The sequence below is a fragment of the Bufo bufo genome, chromosome 5 (genome assembly GCF_905171765.1).
Source record: "Bufo bufo chromosome 5, aBufBuf1.1, whole genome shotgun sequence".
Lineage (NCBI taxonomy): Eukaryota > Metazoa > Chordata > Amphibia > Anura > Bufonidae > Bufo > Bufo bufo.
The window spans coordinates 506994641-507018516 of NC_053393.1; the positions used below are offsets into that span (position 1 = coordinate 506994641).

General features: G+C 48.1%; 1 protein-coding gene across 7 annotated transcripts in view; it reads left to right on the forward strand.

Annotated features, from left to right (window-relative positions):
* The window catches only part of ABI1 (abl interactor 1), a 79783-nt gene that overhangs the window by 14765 nt on the left and 41142 nt on the right, over positions 1–23876 (forward strand). For all 7 annotated transcript variants that reach the window (XM_040434378.1, XM_040434382.1, XM_040434380.1 and 4 more), the window contains exon 2: positions 8835–9002. In XM_040434378.1, coding sequence (XP_040290312.1) covers positions 8835–9002 — 168 coding nt within the window. The remainder of the gene's footprint in view (positions 1–8834; positions 9003–23876) is intronic.

Sequence of the window (23876 nt, forward strand, 5' to 3'; positions counted from 1 at the left end):
CACAATGTGTGCTGTCCGTTTCCGTTGTTCCGTTCCGCCTGTCCGAAAAAAATATAAAACTTGTCCTATTCTTTTCCTCAAAAATCGGATCCTGGTACAATACAAAGTCAATGGATCCGCAAAAAACGGATGACATACGGAAACATTTTACTGACGTGTGAATGTAGCCTAATGGCAATATACTGGGAATTGCCTGTCATCCATTGTTTTTACCATGAATTCTGAGAACCGGGAATAAAATAGGCTTGACTAGGCTTAGGTGTGTAAAAAGTTTACTAAACTATGATACAGTATATAGAAAAGATAACTTACAGAGTAAAGTAAGAAATGGTCACCTATGCCGTGAGCAATTGAGCAAGCTCCCCATCGACCAGTTCCCAACATGGCATCCGGCGGACACCCTTATGATACAAAGAGAAGTGGTAGCCACAAGCCATCTTACCCAATCGATGTCATCAGCGAGGCTAACCTCCGGCACTCAATGTCTGCTGAAACTACAACTCCCAGAATGCCCCATTCACTTCTGTGGGAGTTAGAAGAACAGCCGGGCATGTTTGCATGCTGGGAGTTGTAGTTTCACAGCAGCTGGAGTGCCGAAGGCTTCTGATCTCGGCCTAGATGTTTTTTCTGGCTTCCTATCCCGTCCTAAAGGTCTTCAGTGTGTAGAAGGCATGCACAGTTGCTTTAGACCTTAGAAACACGGCGTGGTACCTGGTACCACTCACCAACTACATTACAAGGAATTAAAGGGAAAGTGCCACTAAAATAAACCTGGCCACACATGCCGTTTCCTAGTCTAAGATTTAACTGACTCTTCCAGCACTTTGATATTGATAGTCTGTAGGTAGGATAGGCCATCAATATCAGAATCGGACATCTACTGATCTGATGTTGATGGAGAATCCTAAGGATACCCGTGATAGGCAAACTGCGGCTCTCCGGCTGTTGCAGAACTACAACTCCCAGCATGCAAAGACTGCCTACAGCAGGGCATGGTGGGAGTTGTAGTTAGGCAAACTGCGGCTCTCCAGCTGTTGCAAATCACTGGGATAGGCCGTCAGTTTTCAAGTCCTTAATAGTCCCTTTTTTCATTAACTAATAAGTATAGGGCATATTGTCTTTTGTACGGTGTAATTCCTCTGTTCTACCTCTTCAAAATGTTGGAATAAATTGACAGCTGGTTGTTGCCAGTCTTCCTGTCAGTGTGGTGTACACCTACTAACGGTAAGGGCTTATTCACACGACTCTCCGACTATGTGCGTTCTGCATTTTGCGGATCGCAACGTCCTTGTCTTGATAGAAATGCCTATTCTTGTCCACAATTATGGGTAAGAATATGACCTGTTCTATCTTTTTTGTGGGGCCATGAAACGGAAGTGTGGACGCGGACAGAACACGTTGCGCTGTCCGCATCTTTTGCAGCCACATTGAAATGAATGGGTCCGCACCCGTTCTGCAGAATTGTATACATAGCAGCAAAGTGAATGCAATTAGACAAATTTTTCATTCAGTATAAATCTCTGCTGGATTCCATTATAGTGGGTGGGGATGCGGCGGCACACAGTCCTATCAATGGGCTATCCTCGGCCGGATCAGGCTACAGGATTCCGAATGCAACTGTGAACGGGGCCCCCGCATTAAGTTTCAGCTTTCCGTTGCAGTATATGTTAGATCGCACAAGTCATTTACAGTCTTCCTACCACCAATCGGGTTTTCGCACCGTCCTCCCCGTAGTAGATGTTTGTTTCACTCCAAACAAGCAGAACAGGTTTGTTGATGCGGAGGAATTGGGAAAGTCTCCAGAACGTGCTGTTGACGTCACCTGAACAGGAGGCATAATGTCTGGCGGAAGGACGAAACGCCGTCATTGTCCTCACTGTGTATATACCATGGCCGGAGCCTATTTATAGTGGTGGAGTTCAGCACTTTATCAGTGGCTCCCAGCAGAGTCAGTGAGAGTACATGCCGGCGGAGGAAGGGCGTACCCTCTATGAGTTTACATTGACTCTCGCTGGTCGTGGAAGGTCGGGACTTCCTTCCTGCCCAGAGTTTTACTTGTGTGAAGGATGCTACGCAAGTCGAACACTGTAGCTATAGGAGTAATGATGGACCACGGGCAGAATTATAGTTTTTATTTATATCCATTTTTTGGCCTGAAAATTTTTTATTCTGTGTACGTAGCCCACAAGCTACTAAACTAAACCTGAAGAGAGTGAAAGAGCGGTGTAGAAGACAAAAAAGGTCCTAAGTGCTTCACCATCCTCCTGCACGTCCTGACGCCCTGCCACGCCAGTGTGAACATATGCTTAGAAGGCCTTCCCAAGCATTTTCCCTTTTTAAAGGGATTGTCTAGTTACAGGAGGATCCGCCTAACAATAAAGTAGTGATCATTACTTACCCGACAGCTCCTGTGCTGCTGCCCTGGTTCTCCCAGCCAGGGTCTGCTTAACTGACTGGCGTCACATCGGCAACGTGTGAGCACTGCAGCCAACGCCTGGCCTCTGCGGTGCACCCAGGAGGACAGCGATTGGCTGAAGTAGTCACGGGTTGTTACCGATGCAGCCGGGTAAACACATCCTAGCGGGGATAACTGTAGCCGCAGCATAGGATCTACTGGTAAAGTAAGGCTGAGTGTACATCTCCATCAAGAAGATCCGGCAGGCTGTTCTGTCACAGGATCTCGCATCCCTGGATCCCCATTAACTGTAATGAAGTCCGGCGGTGATCTGTCAGCTTTCCGGCATAAATGCTGGGTTTTAGCCGGACCAAACTGCTGCATGCAACAGTTTTTCATCCAGCCAACAGCTGGCATTTGTGCCGGATCTCCTTAATGGAGATGTGAACGAAGGCTGATGATCACTTTCTTATCGTAGATGGTTTCTCTTGCGTCTGAACCCAGAGAACCCCTTTAACTATCTACTTGGAGCCATTTTCCCTGGAAGCGGATCTCCGGCATGTAGTGAGGTCCTTCCTCTACATTCCCTGTTTCTTATGAATCCACTCCTGGCTCAATAACTGAGCAGTATGGGCCATAAGGACCTCTTTCTCTCGGGCAGTTCGGATCCACGAGCGGGTCTTGTGTTTCCTGGCTCGAGGTTCACTGTGTGAAGGTCGATGGATTGATCGGAGAGGATCGCAGGCACCATTTTTAGACAATTTCTGTATCTGCCTTTCTTACTGGTCCCGTATACACTGGACACCGTATAATACAAGACAATCTCTTTCTAACAAAGCTAGAACCAGCCCTGTACCTCACATGGATCCAGAGATCTGCCCATTCATTGCCCCAGTTGCTCTGCTTTATCTTCAGTCTGGCAGCTCTGGGACGTGTCCTTTCTGCTGCAGCTCTTTCCCTGTAACTTCCACAGCTTCTAACAGGACATAGGGCTGGTGGCAGTTGAAGATTTAAACTGAGCACGCTCGACCCAGTTCATTGAGACGGACAAAATATCAGGAAAAGAAGAAACAGCAGGTGGCGCTAGACGGATACATTCTATTGAATAACTCAGTAGCTATACTAGATTTTTTCATTACATGCAGTTACAAAAGTATTCACATCCAGGTGCTGGTTTGAAAAATATAGAATATGCTTTGTGACGCAACCCCTTTAAGGGTAACTACCGCCATTGCATAACATCCCGGGAAGTTCCCGAAGCTCGCCCCCAGTTTTTTTTTCATTATTTTTCTAGTTTTCATTTCATTATCTTTCTTATTATAGTTTATTTAGGGAACTAGAACATTGCTTCTATTTAGCTGAAGATACGGCATTGGCAGCATCATTTTTCGCTCTTGACATGAAAAAAAAAGAAATAAAAAATTATTTTAACAATAATGTGCAATAAAACACAAGTATCTATGGGGTAGCTATTGGGATTTATTTTTTTTATTATAGGGATTGTGTAGTGGCTTAATGTTGATGACATATCTTCAGGACAGGGCATCAATATCGGATCGGAGTAGTCGCCCCCCCGGTACCCCCGCTGATTGAAGGGGTTTGTACTAGTGGTAATTACAACAGTTCTGTCCTATTTAAGTAAATGGGAGCAGAAGGTGTAATTACCCCGCACCGCTGCTACAAGGGGGGGACGACATGCAGGTATACGCTGAAGTGGGCGCAGCACTCCTGTGAGCACCACAACCCCTTCAAAAAGCCTATCGCTGGAGGTGCCAGGAGTCGGACCCCCACCGTGCTGATATTGGTACGTTGTGCACGCTGGCACGGCTGATCAACGGCCGTGTACGTGAAACCTCAGGCCTCATGCACACAACCGTATTTTTGGTCCGCATGTTTTTGTGGATTAGATGAGGACCTATTCATTTCAGTGGGGGCCACAAAAAAGGCGGACATCATGCTGTGTGCGGTCCGCATTTCCGTTCTGCCATCCCACAAAAAATATAAAGTGTGTCCTACTCTCGTCCGTTTTGCAAGTCATTTTTAACATGGGGCGGGACATGCGGAAGAGAAAATGCAGAATGCACACTGCCGGTATCGCGTTTTTTCCGGAGCCGCAAACTGCTAAATGAAAACGGTATTGTGCATGGGACCTTAGACCAGGTTGGCCACGTCACCTAGTGATCATGTATCTTGCATTGTGTATACAGCACCCACCTCCGATCTGTAGAGGTCCGACTACTTCTACCTGGAGGGGCCGGGACCTGATAATCTTTTATTGGTGGTTTGGGGGGGGGGGGGGGGGGGGATGTTATGAATATGATTGTGGGAGTCTTATAGCTGTGACCCCCCCCCCCCCCCCTCCCTCCCTCCCCAAATCATGAGGACGTGTGTGAATAGAGACACAGAGCACACATGTGTCCACGGCTCCATTCACTTCCCTTCCGTTGGGGCTGCTGAGTACGGCGCTCGGCAGTGAATGGCGCGGTAGTAAGACTCTATTACATTTAATTACAGGAAAAATAACTGTTATTTGCTGACACTGGAGTACCCCTTTAATTCCGGGGGGTGCAGGGCTGCCCCGGTGTTGCCGTATTGCTGCAGATTTTTCTCGCCGTGATAAATAAGCTATAGTCTGGCCGCCATTGTACGCCGCGCTTCCTGAATAGAACAGCAAGTGACATATTTCGCAGGCTGCATACAAATGCCCCTCTTGTAAAGAGACGGCCGGATGATGAAACCTTAACCCTCTCCTCACCAGCCGCGTCCACTGGCTATCTATCCCCTTGTCTTGAATGGGTCGGGTAATCCTTCTTTTCAGTGCACTGTAAATGAAGCCGTGCCCACCGGGCTCCCCAACCATCAGCCAGGGCGCACGTCAAGCATTAACCGACGTATTATACCGCACCGCCAGGAGACTGGATATGGCAGGAAGGGGCACTGTCATACGGTGGGCGCTCGTGACTGCCTGAAGGACGGCTGTAAGGCTGCATGCACACTTCAGGGGAGTTTAGGCATTTCCGCACCAAAATCCACATGTCCCGTGCAGATTTGCCCCACGTCTCGCCACGTGCATTGCAACGGATGAAAATCCGCACAAACAGTTGACGCGCTGCATGTTTCAAATTCCACGCCCAAAGTCCATTTCTGCTCGTAAAAAAACCCACTGTGGGCGTGAGTCTTAATATATATATGTGTGTGTGTATTAATATATTATATAAATTTTATTTATATTTAAATCTTTATTTTTTTTTATCTGAGATGGTCTGTGTAATTCCTTCTGCTCGGTGGAACAAATCCGCACCTCGGTAATAGAACGCCGGCTGAGCGCAGGAGCTCCTTCATACAATAGATGAATCTACTGAGTGGGTTCCTGGGATTTCACCTGTGTAAGGAGCTGGACGCCCACGTCTGCCGTCACATTGTGTACTGAAGACTTTTCCTTTATAAACCTTTCAGCATCTTGTGAGTTGTGTAGGAGCAGAACATTGTACACAGCCCCCACTCACTTCTATGAGCCTGAAAGGCACAGTTACATAATGAGACAGTAGGCAGAGTGCAGCTCTGGAGGGGAAGAAATGGGGCACTTCTGTCAAATCTTGCAAATTAATGAAGGGCCGTTCTTGAAATTCATCATGTGCCCTGTACATATCTTAAGGATATTGGGTTTGTTTTCTTTATGTACTTGGGCTACTTTCACACTCGCGTTTGGTGCGGATCCGTCATAATCCTGCACAAACGCATCCGTTCAGATAATACAACCGTCTGCATCTGTTCAGAACGGATCCGTTTGTATTATCTGTAACATAGCCAAAATTGATCCGTCTTGAACACCATTGAAAGTCAATGGAGGACGGATCCGTTTTCAATTGTGCCAGATTGTGTCAGTGAAAACGGATCCGTCCTCATTGTCTTACATTGTGTGTCAGGACTGATCCGTTTGGCTCAGTTTCATCAGACGGACACCAAAAAGCTGCAAGCAGCGTTTTTGGTGTCCGCCTCCAGAGCGGAACGGAGGCAAACTGATGCATTCTGAGCGGATCCATTCAGAATGCATTAGGGCAAAACTGATCCGTTTTTGACCACTTGTGAGAGCCCTGAACGGATCTCACAAACGGAAAGCCAAAACGCCAGTGTGAAAGTAGCCTAAGGCAGTGTCTTTGAATGAGGTTCGAGTCACTGAATTAATTTCTTCACTAGATCTGTTACTAGGAAAACTGGGTGGCATCGCTTTCCTAGACTCCTGAACGGCTCATCTTCCTTGGTGTGGAGGGAGTCCTCTCCTTTGAAGCTAGCGCTACAGGAATGGCTGTCAGGCTCCTCATCAGGAATGACCAGACCTCTGGACATTTTGAGGGTGCCATATTGGTTTTGACCCAACCTTCTGAGAAACGGCTTGAGTTATTCCTCTCTTGGGTTGCAAGCCTCCTGAACATGTCTGCCACCGGGTGTCCTGCTGCTGTACTCTCCAGGAAAGCTGGGTAACGTCGGCCATGTTGGTTATCTGTTAGCTAGGAATCGGTTCATTCGAGTTTTTCAAGTTGGATATATCATAAGTGTCCAATTTGGTGGATTCCCAGCTGTTCCAGCCCCTACAACTGGGTTAAATGGGGGGGGGAGAAGGGGGCAATTCTCAGTTGAAGTCTATGGAGAGCGAGAACGCTCAACCATTTCCTATACAAGCCCCTAGGCCTAGGAGATGGAGGCGGCTCAGGTACTCGTTTCGCTCCCCTTGCATGTTGAGTACTTGGCCGGTGAGATTTAGGACACTTGTAGGTCTTCAGACTTCCATTCTCAGGAGGTGAAGGGTTAACAGGGAATGTTCCCCTGGCGCTGTGAAGTTGGATGTCACAACTATGTGAAGCATGCACGTCCTCCAAGGTTATGACATTATTTACTTGTACATTCCTACATTGAGAGACTGTGGACATGTCTGCACATGGGGGCGGGAGAGATTGGGCTGAAACGCCGCGGGAGATACCGGGTAACGAAAAACTTATCCTGTGAAGATCTAAAAGTTTTAAGACCTGTTCAATCCCACAATGACCAGGCACATTTTTTTTTCACAATCGCATTACAGAAGCTAACTTTTTTTTTTTTGTTTGTTTTATTTTTTCATCAACGTACCTGTAATGAGGGATTATTATTTTTTTTTCCAGGACAAGTTGTAGTTTTTAATGCACCATTTTAGGTACATATAGCCCTTGATTAACACCAGCTATCCAGCTTAAACCCCCCTTTGTTTACGTCAGTAAAAAAGTGTATTGGTGGTCACTAAGGGGTTAAAGTCCATCTGTCAGCAGATTTGTCCCTATGACACTGGCTGACCTGTTACATGTGCACTTGGCGGCTGAAGACATCCGTGTTGGTCCCATGTTCATATGTGTTCACATTGCTGAGAAAAGTGATGTTTTATTATATGCAAATGAGCCTCTAGGAGCAACGGGGGCGTTACCGTTACACCTAGAGGCCCTGCTCTCTCTGCAATTGCTGCGCCCTCTGCACTTTGACAGGGCCAGGCAGTGTAAATGTGATCACGCCTGGTCTGTCAATCAAAATACATTCGGCGTGGTAGTTGCAGAGAGAGCAGAGCCTCTAAGTGTAACAGCAACACCCCCGTTGCTCCTAGAGGCTCATTTGCATATATATTAAAACTTTATTATATGCAACATGGGACCAACACGGATGTCTTCAGCTGCAAAGCGCACATGTAACAGGTCCGCCAGTGTCATAGGGACAAAACTGCTGACGGATGCCCTTTAAAGGGCTTTTCTGGGACTTTAGCGGGTTTACACAGCACGATGTTACAGCCGATTGTCGGGAAGGAAGCGTTCTCTCCTGACAGTCGAATGCTCCTCCAGTGAAGGAGACCGCACCATTCGCAGTATGAAGACGAGCGATCGCTCATCTGAGCGCTGTGGCCCCTTCAAACAGCTGATCGGCTGCAAGGAGTCGGACCCCCACAGATCTGATGAAGATGGCCTATCCTGAGGATAGGTCCTCAATATTTAACTTTTTGAGACCTCCCCCCGTCCCCCCTAGAGTGCATGTGTATGGGTGTCGGGGGTCAAGAGGAGTAGTTCATTTGACTCCAACTGTCTAAAGTGTATTGACGCGATCATCTTTTGTTTCTGTGGACACCCCCGGAAATGATCCTGTACCCCTTCTTTCTCTTATGTAATCCTGGCTTCATACACAGTATTTCTTAGTTTTGGGGCTAGATCTGGCTAGGGATTACTAATCAGTGTTGGGGTTTATTCACACAGGACAGGTTTGATGCAGATTTTTAGTGACAGTCCCATTAATTTTAATTTTCAGTTGCAGAACTCTGCTTTGCGCTGATATCATCATATGGAGGGCGTGTTAAGTTGTGGGCTATAAAGTGTCTCCTGGAAAAAAAATGTATTTATTTATTTATTTATTTATTTATTTTTTTTTTCAGGCACCAGACAAGAGGAAAGCCTTAGAAGAGACCAAGGCCTACACCACCCAGTCCTTGGCAAGTGTTGCCTATCAGATCAATGCATTGGCCAACAATGTTCTGCAGTTGCTGGACATCCAGGCTTCCCAGCTGCGGAGGATGGAGTCCTCCATCAATCATATCTCCCAGGTAAGGTCACAATCCTACCGCCATACACTACCTATAATACCGTACCTGACCATTTAAAGTCACGGCATGTCTTTAGGAGATGCCATCAGTTTGTGATTGGTGGTAGTAGTCCGAGCTATGGGCCACCATCTATCTTGAGAATACAGGAGGCGTCGTGTTTGGTGACAGTACGATTGCGCCCCCATCCATTGGCTGTGCAGGAAAGTACATTGGACTGGAGTGCCGCCATTTCTTTCTAGGAAACCCCTTTAATGTGTAACTGGGTTTTGTATGGTTGTATGGTAGTCCAGAGCTTCATTCCCAAATCTGCTGGCTGTCGCTGGAAACCGTCAACAAGCTTGTCGTCAGACACACTTCTACTGACTCGAGCTCCTACAATATAGTGGTTTTAAGTATCTATTGCCTTTCCCAGCATGGAAAACATGTGGTGTGTATGAGGCCTTAGACGAAAGCGTCCATCCCTGCACCAGCCCCCGTGATGCCTCTGTAGGATCAGTCCTTCTGCTCCGCAGGTTGTGCGGTACGGCCGGGGTGTAATGAAGCGGGCACAGCTCACACTGACTTCAGCGCCGTAGACTGGCCTGTTACCCCGCAGCCGGTGGAAGGACCGTCCTCCCACAGGTTATGGGAATAGCTAGAGCTCGCCGCACCTGCTGACATTTTGCATAACTTCACTTTTGGAACGTGAGCAGAATTTGCATAATCTTCAGCTGCAATCTAACATTTTTCCATTTTCTTTGTTGTCTGCAGCTGCAGTGACATTTACACTAAAGCTTTTATTCCCCCTGAAATATTTCAGCTTTTAATTTTTATAGAGAGCTGGAGCAATGCAACTCCTAGAAAGCTGATGCCCATGGCAACTAAATATTAGAGTTTTTTTATTTAATTTTCTTATTTTTTTTAATTGTCCAGGTACTAAATAATTAGGAACCAGTAAAAGGCTACAAAGTGTAGAAGACATTGCCTATCCCTGCCCTTGATGATTATCATTGAGTATAGGCCCCATACACAATCAGAGCCCCGTCACCCATTTCTCTCGGCTCCCCCATACATATACACGTTCAGCTCGGCCAAACCTCTAAGCAAAAGCTTATGTCACAGCAGAACAAAAGGACCGGGCAAAAATTACTTTCACCTGATCCTTCTGTTCCCCCGACAGATGATGTTGGGAGCTCCACATACACATTAGACATCTTGATGTGTGTGGGGGGTCCTAGATCAACATTTTAAACAATTTTACGTTTCTTAAAGTGATATTCATACTACAAGTTCTGACCTATTGCTTGGATATGACATCGATCGGTGGGCAATCAATTGCCGATCGCTAACATGAAGGAGCTGCACTCCCTCAGTAGAACAACCCCTGTGAAGTTTCTTGGGCTGCATAACTGTTGTTTCACGGACCTGGTACTAGAGCAGTCATGTAAAAATCTGAATGACCCCCTCCACAGCTGTTCCAAGCTACAGAAATGTGACCGCAAGAAGCCCACTGTGACTGGGAGCGCTTTGTAGAGGGGTATCAGTGAGGGTCTCTGCTTCTGGGCTCCCACTTCTGTTGGGAGGATGCTCCTCTGTCAATTGGGTTCATTGGCAAACGTGGTTACGCAGGGCCGTGATTGGGATCAAGCGTTCAAAGGTGTGATTGTTCACCCAATCATCGGCCTGTGTAAGTGGCCCTTCTGTCAGAAAGTAAGACGACTGATGGACCTCTGTCAGCAGATTTGTCCCTATGACACCGGCTCACCTGTTGCATGTGCATTTGGCAGCTGAAGGCATCTGTGTTGGCCTCATGCCCATATGTGCCCACATTGCCGAGAAAGTTTGAATATATGCAAATGAGCCTCTAGGAGCAACGGGGGCGTCGGCTCTCTGCACTTTAACAGAGCTCGGTGTAAGGCTGTCTTCACTGCCTGTTCCTGTCAATCAAAGTGGATCGTCCTGCAGACAATGGTTCATGGATGGATTTTGTCATAAAATGAGTTTCAAATTCTGCTTCTGATTGCATCTTCTCTACAAAGAGGTTTTACAGATTTTGGAGCGATAATAGCAAATATCTGGGTCCCGCCACATCCTCGGGTCAGAAGCTCCACTTCTGCAGAACTTACCACTCCAGTAGGTGAAATGACCGGCTTCTGGGAATCCGATCCATCCATGACCCTCCCTGCATTTCCTGTATATTCCCTTCTAGGCAATCAACCCCCTTTCTTATCAGGATTTTTACTAAACAAATAAAAAAACAATAAATCTTGTACAACACTCCTAGTACACAAGGCATTTTAAAAGGTGTACATTAACGGGGTTCTACAGTTTGTTTTAACTGATCTATCCTCTGGATAGATCGGCGGGGGTCCGACACCCGGGACCCCCGCCAATCAGCTGTTTGAGAAGGCAGCGGCGTTCCAGCAGTGCCGCAGCCTTCTCACTGTTTACTGCAGGCCCAGTGATGTCATGACTAGTATCACTGGCTTGGGCGCGGCTAAGCTCGGTTCACGTGAATGGGGCTTAGCCCCGCCCAGGCCATTGAAACTAGTCGTGACGTCACCGGGCCTGAGGTAAACAGTGAGAAGGACGCCACTGCCTTCTCAAACAGCTGATCGGCAGGGGTCCTGGGTGTCGGACCCCCGCCAATCAGATGCTGATTTATCTATCCAGAGGATAGATAATCAGGTAAAACAAACTGCAGAACCCCTTTAATTGTACAAGAACCCCTCCCATTGATGGGCGGCCTACGATAAACAACCAAATGCCTCCCTTCAGGTAAACATGTAAGAGGTTCTTTTGTCAGACTCAACTTCTTTCATAGAGGAATGGCTGGTTTGTCTGAGGAAGCGACGGACAGCCGTACTTGGATAACTTGAGTGCGCTAGAGCGCGAGTCCGAGTAGGGGAACCCCTCACTTGCCATAATTGCTAAATGCGGCTAGGGTTGGGCGATATACCGGTGTTAGGAAACAGCGATATGGCGATATTGCTGTTTCCTAATTACCGCAGTATTTTGTGAAGTCATAGAAGCGGTCATGTGCGCTGACCGCTTCAAAATCCACGGCCGCCCGCCCCAGCATGATTCCGTACCAATTGCTGCCCGCAGCGGCTACCCCGGCTCCTCCATGCAGGCTCCCATAATGTAGTCTCCGCCCACTGACGTCTGACGTCGGAATCAGATGACAGGCGAGGCTGCGCAGCACAGGACAGGAGCGCCACCAACACTTCTGCTTACAGCCTACAATACACCTTCTAGTAGGAGATGATGATACACAAGATTACTATAAACCACTCGTTCTGGGACAGAATTAACCCTGTAATGTTTTTGTTACTAGAAGTCAATCGACTAGTTACAGATACCCGAAATGGTGAAAAGTGACATATAAAAGTATAACAATTAACTTCTCCGTGTGGCTGCCCCTATACAGTGTCACGTCTCCGTGTGGCTGCCCCCATACAGTGTCACGTCTCCGTGTGGCTGCCCCCATACAGTGTCACGTCTCCGTGTGGCTGCCCCCATACAGTGTCACGTCTCCGTGTGGCTGCCCCCATACAGTGTCACGTCTCCGTGTGGCTGCCCCCATACAGTGTCACGTCTCCGCGTGGCTGCCCCCCATAGAGTGTCACGTCTCCTTGTGGCCGCCCCCCCATACAGTGTCACGTCTCCGTGTGGCCGCCCCCCCATACAGTGTCACGTCTCCGTGTGGCCGCCCCCCCATACAGTGTCACGTCCCCGCGTGGCCGCCCGCCCCCATACAGTGTCACGTCCCCGCGTGGCCGCCCGCCCCCATACAGTGTCACGTCCCCGTGTGGCCGCCCGCCCCCATACAGTGTCACGTCCCCGTGTGGCCGCCCGCCCCCATACAGTGTCACGTCCCCGTGTGGCCGCCCGCCCCCATACAGTGTCACGTCCCCGTGTGGCCGCCCGCCCCCATACAGTGTCACGTCTCCGTGTGGCCGCCCGCCCCCATACAGTGTCACGTCTCCGTGTGGCCGCCCGCCCCCATACAGTGTCACGTCTCCGTGTGGCCGCCCCCCCCCCCATACAGTGTCACGTCCCCGTGTGGCCCCAAGTGTTTTTTTTTCTTCTAAATGGGCATTTATCACTATCGCTGTAAGTTTCTTTATATCGTTATCGTGGCAATATTTTTGATATCGTCCAACCCTAGGGCTTATAGGCAGGGTTGACTTAATGAGACTACACATTTAGAGGAGTTTTTGGGAGCTTTCATATTAATTGCCCACCCTTAGGGCTCTTTCGCATGAGCGGCTGCTGTGCGGGTAATCTGCTGCGTGAAAGAGAGCCAAGCCCCGTTCCGGACAGCAGAGACACGGAGCATTAACATGACTGATGACGCTCTTTGCCTCTCTGTAATCTTGGCTGCCCCCATACAGTGTCACGTCTCCGTGTGGCTGCCCCCATACAGTGTCACGTCTCCGTGTGGCCCCCCCCATACAGTGTCACGTCTCCGTGTGGCCCCCCCCCCCCATACAGTGTCACGTCTCCGTGTGGCCGCCGCCCCCATACAGTGTCACGTCTCCGTGTGGCCGCCGCCCCCATACAGTGTCACGTCTCCGTGTGGCCGCCGCCCCCATACAGTGTCACGTCTCCGTGTGGCCGCCGCCCCCATACAGTGTCACGTCTCCGTGTGGCCGCCGCCCCCATACAGTGTCACGTCTCCGTGTGGCCGCCGCCCCCATACAGTGTCACGTCTCCGTGTGGCCGCCGCCCCCATACAGTGTCACGTCTCCGTGTGGCCGCCGCCCCCATACAGTGTCACGTTCCGGACAGCAGAGACACGGAGCATTAACATGACTGATGACGCTCTTTGCCTCTCTGTAATCTTTTTACTACAAAATCACAGAGAGATAAAGTTGTCACTGTGATTTTGTAGTAAAAAGATCACAGAGAGGGACGGAGCGTTATCAATCATGTTGCTGCTCCGTGTCTCTGCTGTCCGGAACGGGGCTTGGCTCTTTCACGCAGCGGATTACCCGTATGGGATCCGCTCGTCTGAAAGAGCCCTTAGGGGTTGGTGATGCTCTAAGGCCTCTTTCACACTTGCGTTGTCCGGATCCGGCGTGTACTCCACTTGCCGGAATTACACGCCGGATCCGGAAAAACGCAAGTGTACTGAAAGCATTTGAAGACGGAACCGTCTTCCAAATGCGTTCAGTGTTACTATGGCACCCAGGACGCTATTAAAGTCCTGGTTGCCATAGTAGGAGCGGGGGAGCGGTATACTTACAGTCCGTGCGGCTCCCCGGGCGCTCCAGAATGACGTCAGGGCGCCCCATGCGCATGGATGACGTGATCCATGCGATCACATGATCCATGCGCTTGGGGCGCCCTGACGTCACTCTGGAGCGCCCGGGGAGCCGCACGGACGGTAAGTATGCTGCTCCCCCGCTCCCCGCTACACTTTACCATGGCTGCCAGGACTTTAGCGTCCCGGCAGCCATGGTAACCATTCAGAAAAAGCTAAATGTCGGGTCCGGCAATGCGCCGAAACGACGTTTAGCTTAAGGCCGGATCCGGATCAATGCCTTTCAATGGGCATTAATTCCGGATCCGGCCTTGCGGCAAGTGTTCCGGATTTTTGGCCGGAGCAAAAAGCGCAGCATGCTGCGGTATTTTCTCCGGCCAAAAAACGTTCCGTTCCGGAACTGAAGACATCCTGATGCATCCTGAACGGATTTCTCTCCATTCAGAATGCATTAGGATAATCCTGATCAGGATTCTTCCGGCATAGAGCCCCGACGACAGAACTCTATGCCGGAACAGAACAACGCAGGTGTGAAAGAGCCCTTACTCCTGGCACTACCAAGAATCATCCGAATGATGGTACTTGGACTGAGAAGCAGTGAACTTCAGGCCTGGTTCACAGTGAAGGGAAGGAATCTCTCGCTGGAGGGCCACAGTCTTCTCAATCAGCTGATTTTAGAGGGGGCCTGGAGTTGGCCCCCCCACTGATCTGATATTAAATGATATGGTAAGCTTTATTCACTCCTGGTGACCCAGTGTACCCAGTAATATGGTGAACCGGTTTAGGCCAATATCATTGACAAGGAAAACCTTTTTTGGCGGTTGAAGCTGAGCTCAGGTATTGGAGCATTTTGGACATCTAGCTCTGCACCCCCTGTTATGTTTAGCTGGACTTTGCTGATTTAGAGTGAGATGGGACAGAGCCTGGTCTTTCAGGTCCATCAAAGGTCTGAAGTTGCATTGGTGTTTCTCTTTGTTGGATCCTCAACGCTTGACTCTTAAAGTCTGAGATCTTATGAGTCCCGTTTATTTTGTGTTGGGCTACTTTCACACTCGCGTTTTTGGCTTTCAATTTCTGCCCTCCGTCGTGGGCTCTCACAAACTGTTCTAAACGGATCAGTTTTGCCCTAATGTATTCTGAATGGATAAGGATCCGTTCAGAATGCATCAGTTTGCCTCCGTTCAGCCTCCATTCCGCTCTGGAGGCGGACACCAAAGCGCTGCCTGCAGCGTTTTGCTGTCCGCTTAATGAAACTGAGCCAAACGGATCCGTCCCGGCACACAATGCAAGTCAATGGGAACGGATCTGTTTTCACTGACAATCTGGCACAATAGAAAACGGATCCGTCCTCCATTGACTTTCAATGGTGTTCAAGACAGATCCGTCTAGCCTATGTTACAAATAAGGCTACTTTCACACTGGCGTTTTGTTTTCAGTTTGTGAGATCCGTTCAGGGCTCTCAGAAGCGGTCCTAAACAGATCCGTTTTGCCCTTAATGCATTCTGAATGGAGAAGGATCCGCTCAGAATGCATCAGTTCAGTCTCCATTCCGCTTTGGAGTCGGACACCAAAAGCTGCTCGCAGCGTTTTGTTGTCCGTCTGACGAAACTGAGCCAAACGGATCCGTTTTGGTGTCCGCTTGCGAGATACATTTCAGGGCTCTCACAAGCGGTCCAGAACGGATCAGTTTTGCCCCAATGCATTCTGAATGGATAAGGATCTGTTCGGAATGCATCAGTTTGGCTCCGTTCCACCTCCATTCCGCTCTGGAAGCGGAGTTTTGGTGTCCGTCTGACGAATGTAAGTCAATGGGGACGGATCCGTTTTCTCTGACACAATCTGGCACAATAGAAAACGGATCAGTCCCCCGTTTACTTTCAATGGTGTTCAAGACGGATCCCTCTGGCTATGTTAAAGATAATACAAACGTATACATGCTGAACGGATGCAGACGGTTGTATTATCTGAATGGATGCGTTTGTGCAGATCCATGACGGACCCGCCCAAAACGCGAGTGTTAAGGTAACCTTAAATTGACTAAAATAATCAGCCCTGACCTAACCGTAAGAAGTCCTAAAAATATGACTTGAGCGGGGAACCCTGGCTGGTGGCTGGCCATGGATGAGATCCATTACATGCCTTCAAATGTGATTACAATGTCAGAGGCCGGCGAGGCAGAACTAACAGAGGCGTGGGAGCGCCAGATATCAAATTCTCTGTTTACAGAGGAAGTCCAGCGGGCAGAGTAGATAGATTTATCTGGGGAAATGCCCACGTCTGTATGACCAGCCGGTAACATACAGTTCGTTACAGTTCTTTTCTCTTGTGAAAAGGGACAGCGTGAGGTTTTTCAAGCCTTGGAAATTTACTCACTAGTGATCTCTGACAGAGCTGACACAAACTGATGCCAAGTGAGCGCAACAAATGCTCCAAGTAAATGATCCCCCTCCTCCTCCTCCTCCGACGGATCAGAAGAACGGAAAACAAAACTGTTATGGGAACAAAGCCCTATCTAGAATTAGAAAAATATGGCAAATTTTTTCCAAAAACAGCGCCACACCTGTCCACAGGTTGTGTTGTGGTATTGCAGCTTAGGCTCATTCACTTCAATACAGTGGAGCTGCAACCCATGGACAGGTGAAGACAGAGAGGAGGTGGGGATGTGGCTGATGAGCAGCAGTCTCCATTACCAGAGCCCCACATGACCACAGTCTGTCCTGTTCATGTCTCCTCATGAGCTTCATTCCTACAGAGATTCAGCTGAAGATTTTATCTGTATTCAGGATCATAATCCCTGACGAGCTGAGCAGAGAGGAGGATGAGGCGGCTCTTTAGCCCAGTGTTGTGAAGTAACTTGTCCTGCTGTGTGATTAGGACAGGTTTTGTGTGTACTAATAGGACAGCGGCCATTTTGTTTCTCCTACATTGCTCCCTAGACAAAAGTATATTTGGGACAGATCCTGGGTAAGGTTAATTAAATGCTTTATTTACAGATGCCTAAACAGGCGTTAAACCTATCTTGCCCCAGGAATAAAATGAATACTTCACTTTTATTAGTGTTTGAATTAAAAAAAACTGTATGTGAACATGATACACTTATTTAATTGTGATTACCAAACCAAAATAACAAAAATGGTTAAAAATCCAGTCACCACTCCACTGATAGACAAGTGATGTTCAGTGATTTTAGAGGGGGGGGGGAGTATGTGCACTTGCTCTCACCCATCTCACTAAATAGGCAGTTTACTGCCCTCACTATGTCTGCAGTACTGCTACCAGCTAGGCAGGGTTGTGAACCAACCATGTGGACGCCGTGATATAGGAGCCCACTATGCAGTCACCTCTGACTCATCCAGTGTGTCTAAAGTGCAGCCATTACACCTATTTGCTGTACTAATAGTGGTTAGATAAAATTGTGGATCCAACCAGCCTAGTAGAAGACTCTGATTTGCGTATCATACTTTCTTGGGGGGGGAAGTGTCTTTAGACGTAATTGGTCGGTTGTTTGCTGTTTTAACTTCTGACAGGTCGTAGAGCCGGTCAATCCAAACATCACGTATTGAGTCCACGTACTGCATAGGGTCACTCAATGCTGTCCATTGACCCCTGAAGAAGCCAGTGATCTGGCGAAACATGTCGGGGGACAGTTTTAGTTTTTAAACTCCGTATGTCATTCCACTGCAAATAGTCCTTGGTAGTCCGGCTGGCCTACTTTTCATTGTTAGTTTCATCTAGCTTATAGGCACGGCATCAAAACCATGCTGCACACTAGTTTGCAGTAACTGCTGCCACTAGAACTTTTGCAAAGCTCCTGAGCCTATCTCTTGACTCTAAATGTGGCTCTTATAAGTGGGTTCATGCACCACGGCTCCCACAGTAAATGGTTGGATCCACAATTTTATCTAACCACTATTAGTACAGCAAATAGGTGTAATGGCTGCACTTTTTAGACACACTGGATGAGTCAGAGGTGACTGCATAGTGGGCTCCTATATCACGGCGTCCACATGGTTGGTTCACAACCCTGCCTAGCTGGTAGCAGTACTGCAGACATAGTGAGGGCAGTAAACTGCCTATTTAGTGAGATGGGTGAGAGCAAGTGCACATGCTCCCCCCTCTAAAATCACTGAACATCACTTGTCTATCAGTGGAGTGGTTACGACTGGATTTTTAACCATTTTTGTTATTTTGGTTTGGTAATCACAATTAAATAAGTGTATCATGTTCACATACAGTTTTTAATTCAAACACTAATAAAAGTGAAGTATTCATTTTATTCCTGGGGCAAGATAGGTTTAACGCCTGTTTAAGCATCTGTAAATAAAGTCCCTAGACAAAATGAGCCATTATAACTAATGAAAGGTATTTGGGAATATATTTATCATAAAGTAATATTCAAGTATTTTCATTTTCTTAATTCCCGGAGAACCCCTTTTAAGATGCCCATTCACACTGATATATGTCGGCAGGCCTGGACGACCAACTGTAGTGTATGGGAGGCCTCCTAACTCTCCCCCCGAAGTTGTGGGAGATAGAGATCAGGAAAGTTGAATTTCAGCTGCCCAATTCTTTTGTTCTCATGGATGCAAGCATGCCCTCCTCTTCCTACTGGGAACACCTGGTTGCTTGGCTGAGCATACCGGTGTACAATGGGATCGGGAGTGATGGCTTTTGGCTGACCGCCATCTTGTATGTGTGGCTGAAGCTAGTGTTCTCTGGCAGCAGGAAGCCTGGGACAGATGTTGGTGCTTCAGGGACTTAGGTGACTGTCCTGCAATATCCGTATGTTCTCTACAGAAATGGCCTAGAGGAGCTCTTCATGACGAGGGCTGATCAGACGTGAGGGAGGTTTGTGGTTGGAGCATGCATGGTCTTCCTATGCAGGAATCCAGAAGAAGCTGCATTGGCTTTCTACATCATGTAAAATGTCACCGGAGTTTCCCTTTAACTAATGACCAAGCAATATGTTTCCTAACTTCCTCACACTCTCTGGTACTGATCTGCAAGACTATGTCAAATCTTACAAGACCTAAATCAGAAGCCAAATGTGAGAGACTCCTGTGTTCAAAAAGCAGAGTAACAATAGTGTAGTGTATTAAGATGGCCGTAGATGTATGGTGGCCGAACCCAAGGGTTTCTGCAGGGCCAACCGGCCATCTAATGTGTATGGGGCGTCCAATTCTCCCCTGATGTCGGGAGGGGATAAGGATCGGGCAGTTTGAACTTCAGTTGCCTAATCTTTCTGTTCTTGGGGAGATGTTTCTACCAGAGGTAGACATAGGACATTATATATAAGAGGATGGTAGCTGTACTATCAGTGCTCCAGCCTAAAAAAAATACCTAGTAGCCATTGGCTCCTGAACTGAAAAATTTAGGAGCCAAATCAAATTTTTAGTCGCCAAATCGAAACTGAATCAAAATTTTGGTATCGTGACAACGCTATGCCGATCAGATCGGCGTAGGGTTGTTTTGAAACCAAAATTTTGATTCGCTTTCGTCACCATAAAAAAGTATTGCGATACTCAATACCGCGCAAAAAAAACAAACAAAAAAAAAAGCCGCGTGCATTTCGCATTTTATGAAACATTCGGCCCATAATAGAACAGTCCTATCCTATTTTTTGGGGTGACAAGTTGACTAAAAAATGGCGAATGCTCACCGCATAGGAGATATTTTTGAATAATTTAATAGTTTGGACAGCGCTATGTAATATGTTTATTTATTTATTGTTTATATATTTTATATGTAAAATTGGGAAAGGGGGGATTTAAACTTAATATTTTAGGGTACTTTCACACTAGCGTTATTCTTTTCCGGCATAGAGTTCCGTCACAGGGGCTCTATACCGGAAAAGAACTGATCAGTGTTATCCCCATGCATTCTGAATAGAGAGTAATCCGTTCAGGATGCATCAGGATGTCTTCAGTTCAGTCATTTTGACTGATCAGGCAAAAGATAAAACCGCAGCATGCTACGGTTTTATCTCCGGCGAAAAAAAAATATGAAGATTTGCCTGAATGCCGGATCCAGCATTTTTCCCCATAGGAATGTATTAGCGCCAGATCCGGCATTCAAAATACCGGAATGCACCCGCACTAAATCCGGACCCATTCACTTCTATGGGGCTGTGCACATGAGCGGTGATTTTCACACATCACTTGTGCGTTGCGTGAAAATTGCAGCATGCTCTGTTGTGCGTTTTTCACGCAACGCAGGCCCCATAGAAGTTAATGGGGCTGTGTGAAAATCGCAAGCAAGTGCGGATGCGGCGCGATTTTCACGCATGGTTCCTAGGATGAAAGTCTATTCACTGTATTATTTTCCCTTTAAAACATGGTTATAAGGGAAAATAATAGCACTCTGAATACAGAATGCGTAGTAGAAGGTCAATATAATAAACATTGGTGGCTCAGTGGGCAGTGCCAATGAGGGTTAAAAATAATAAAAGAAAATTAACTCACCTCCTCCAGTTGATCGCATAGCTGCCGGTCTCCTGTACTTACTTCTTTCTTCAGGACCTGTGGTGACGTCACTGTGCTCATCACATGATCCATTACCATGGTGATGAGCTCAGTGACGTCACCACAGGTCCTGAAGAAAGAAGTAAGTACAGGAGACCGGCAGCTATGCGATCAACTGGAGGAGGTGAGTTAATTTTCTTTTATTATTTTTAACCCTCATTGGCACCTCCCACTGAGCCACCAATGTTTCTTATACTGGGGTGTTTGGGGGGGGGGGGCGCACTGTGCCACCAACGTTTCTTATACAAATACAGGAGGCGGGTGCCGGAATCAAATAGCCGGCACCCGACCTTTGTGACAGGGGGCTGCGATCAGCTACAATTAACCCCTCAGTTACCGCACCTGAAGGGTTAACTCAACTGCAGCGGATCGCAGCTCCCTGTCACAGAGGTCGGGTGCCGGCTATTTGATTCCAGCACCCGCCTCCTGTATTTGTATTAACAGGTCAGTTTTCTTCATTGGTGGCGCAGTGGCCACAGCCCCTCCCCTCCTCCTCCTGCCTCTTCTTATTGGCAGAGGCGGCGGCAGCAGCAGCACAGGGGGGAGGGAGAGACTCCTCCTGCGCTGCTGAGAACATCATCTCCTGTGCCCGCCGCTGTATTGAGCAGAGCTGCGGCGGCGGGTCTAGTCGCAAATGGCAACAAGACTAAAAAGTCTTGTCGCCATTTGTAAATTCTAAGTCGCATTGGCGACCATTTTGGTCGCCATCTGGAGCCCTGACTATGTATACCGCCAACCTTATTATGGAGGATCTCTGACGTTACAGTCTAGCTTTATACACGTTCACTGCCTAATAGCCCAGGACATTTGATAATTTGCACCTTGTGTGCTTCACCAAAGATATTCGGTCACCTCTATCAGGTCTGATTTGGTAAATGCTGGTATTGTCCACAAAATTAAAAATTTTGGAGCGTCTTTTATTATAACTCTGATTTATGCAGTTCCCCTGTTATTCCTCCTATAAATGTCAGAATAAATTGACTGGTGGATGTTACCATTTCCTTTGTGTTCCTACAATTTAAAATAGCGAAGTCTGACTGTCTCAGCACTGATTGGATAGTGTCACCTGGTAGCACCCAGTTGTCAAATTTCTTGATGAATTTCTAGGAGGTGTAAGAAGGTACCTGGAATCATCGTGGATGGAAGGTATGTGTCACTGAGATTCCTGGCCTCAATGAAGTGAGAGCCAGTATTTTATGTGTCAGCAGCAGCTATTGCTAATTGACACCGTGAGATTTAGCATGGCTGTCATAGCTGATCCGGGGCGGCTCTTTCTGGGAGTAGTCGAAGTGCTGGGTGGGTGACTACTCCCCATGTTCCAGGCCGGGTTTTGCCAGGCATAATAACCAGCCAGCACTGCCATGTGTGGTGGATTTACCTCCCTCCGACAGTGGAGCTCAGGAGTCTGGGTGCTGGGATTTGAGGTTTGAGCCGGGCTGGAGGACTCGGGGCCCCTCTAAAGGCGAACAGGTCACATATGGATTCGATGAGGCTGAACTGCTAACGGGGTGTGAATAAACACCCAGGAGAAAAGGTGACTTTTATTGTTTTATGGACTTTTCTTGTGTGTGAACAAACACCAAGCCACCTGCGTTTTGTGATACCCCAATGTGTGAATAAACACCGCTGTTTGCTTTAAGAACTGTGTACGTTGCCGCTATACTGCATCCGCTAGTCCTAACTACCAGAGCGAATCCCCACAGAGGGATAATGGAGGAATGGCACTATTCAGAGATCAAAGAAAAGATGTCCCTGAACGGTTTCTTCATGTACTATAACAGACTTGTCAGGGGTGATGATGGCTCCTCTTTAAAGGCAATGTGTCACTTTTGTTTGTTCCGGTTAAAACCAGATCGTAACACATTTGTGATTATAGGGGCGGCCATCTTACCCGAGCTGTTAACAGCATTTAGAGCATGGGTGTCAAACATGCGGCCCGCAATGAATATCTTTGCGGCCCGGCAAAGATGCAGCATCGCAGACTGCTATGTATGAGCCGGGAGAGAGGAGGGGCTGGAGTCCGTAACTAGGGGCGGGGCCCGGTGCAGTCACTGTACTCTTACACCGGGCCCCGCCGCTCACCAAAGTATTTATAAACGTGAATCCTTATTCTGTTATTAAGTTGAACTAACGCTGCCCTCTCCCATGTTCCCATGTTCCCCTGTATCCCCATAGCACTTCAATAGCAGGCAGAGCGGACGGCAGCAGTAACGTCACTCACTGACGTCGAGCGCCTGCTCCGCCCACTTTATGAATGAAGCAGGCGGAGCAGACGCGCGACGTCAGTGAGTGACGTTACTGGTGCCGTCCGCTCTGCCTGCTATGGAAGCGTGTTCGTAAGTGCTATGGGGATACAGGGGAACATGGGAGAGCGCAGCATTAGTTCAACTTAATAACAGGATAAGGATTCACGTTTATAAATACTTCGGTGAGCAGAGGGCCGGTGTATTGGGGGACACTGTTATGAGGGGGATCTGTGGATGACATATAGCAGTGTCATCCACAGATCCCCCCCATAACAGTTCCATCCACAGATCCCCCCCCACCTCATAACAATGCCATCCACAGATATCCCACCCCATAACGGTTCCATCCACAGATCCCCCACCTCATAACAATGCCATTCACAGATCCCCCCCCCCACCCCTTAACAATGCCATCCACAGATATCCCACCCCATAGCAGTACCATCCACAGATCCCCCCATAACAGTGCCATCCACAGATCCCCCATAACAGTGCCATCCACAGATCCCCCATAACAGTGCCATCCACAGATCCCCCATAACAGTGCCATCCACAGATCCCCCATAACAGTGCCATCCACAGATCCCCCATAACAGTGCCATCCACAGATCCCCCATAACAGTGCCATCCACAGATCCCCCATAACAGTGCCATCCACAGATCCCCCATAACAGTGCCATCCACAGATCCCCCACATAACAGTGCCATCCACAGATCCCCCACATAACAGTGCCATCCACAGATCCCCCACATGACAGTGCGTCATCCACAGATCCCCCACATGACAGTGCGTCATCCACAGATCCCCCACATGACAGTGCGTCATCCACAGATCCCCCACATGACAGTGCGTCATCCA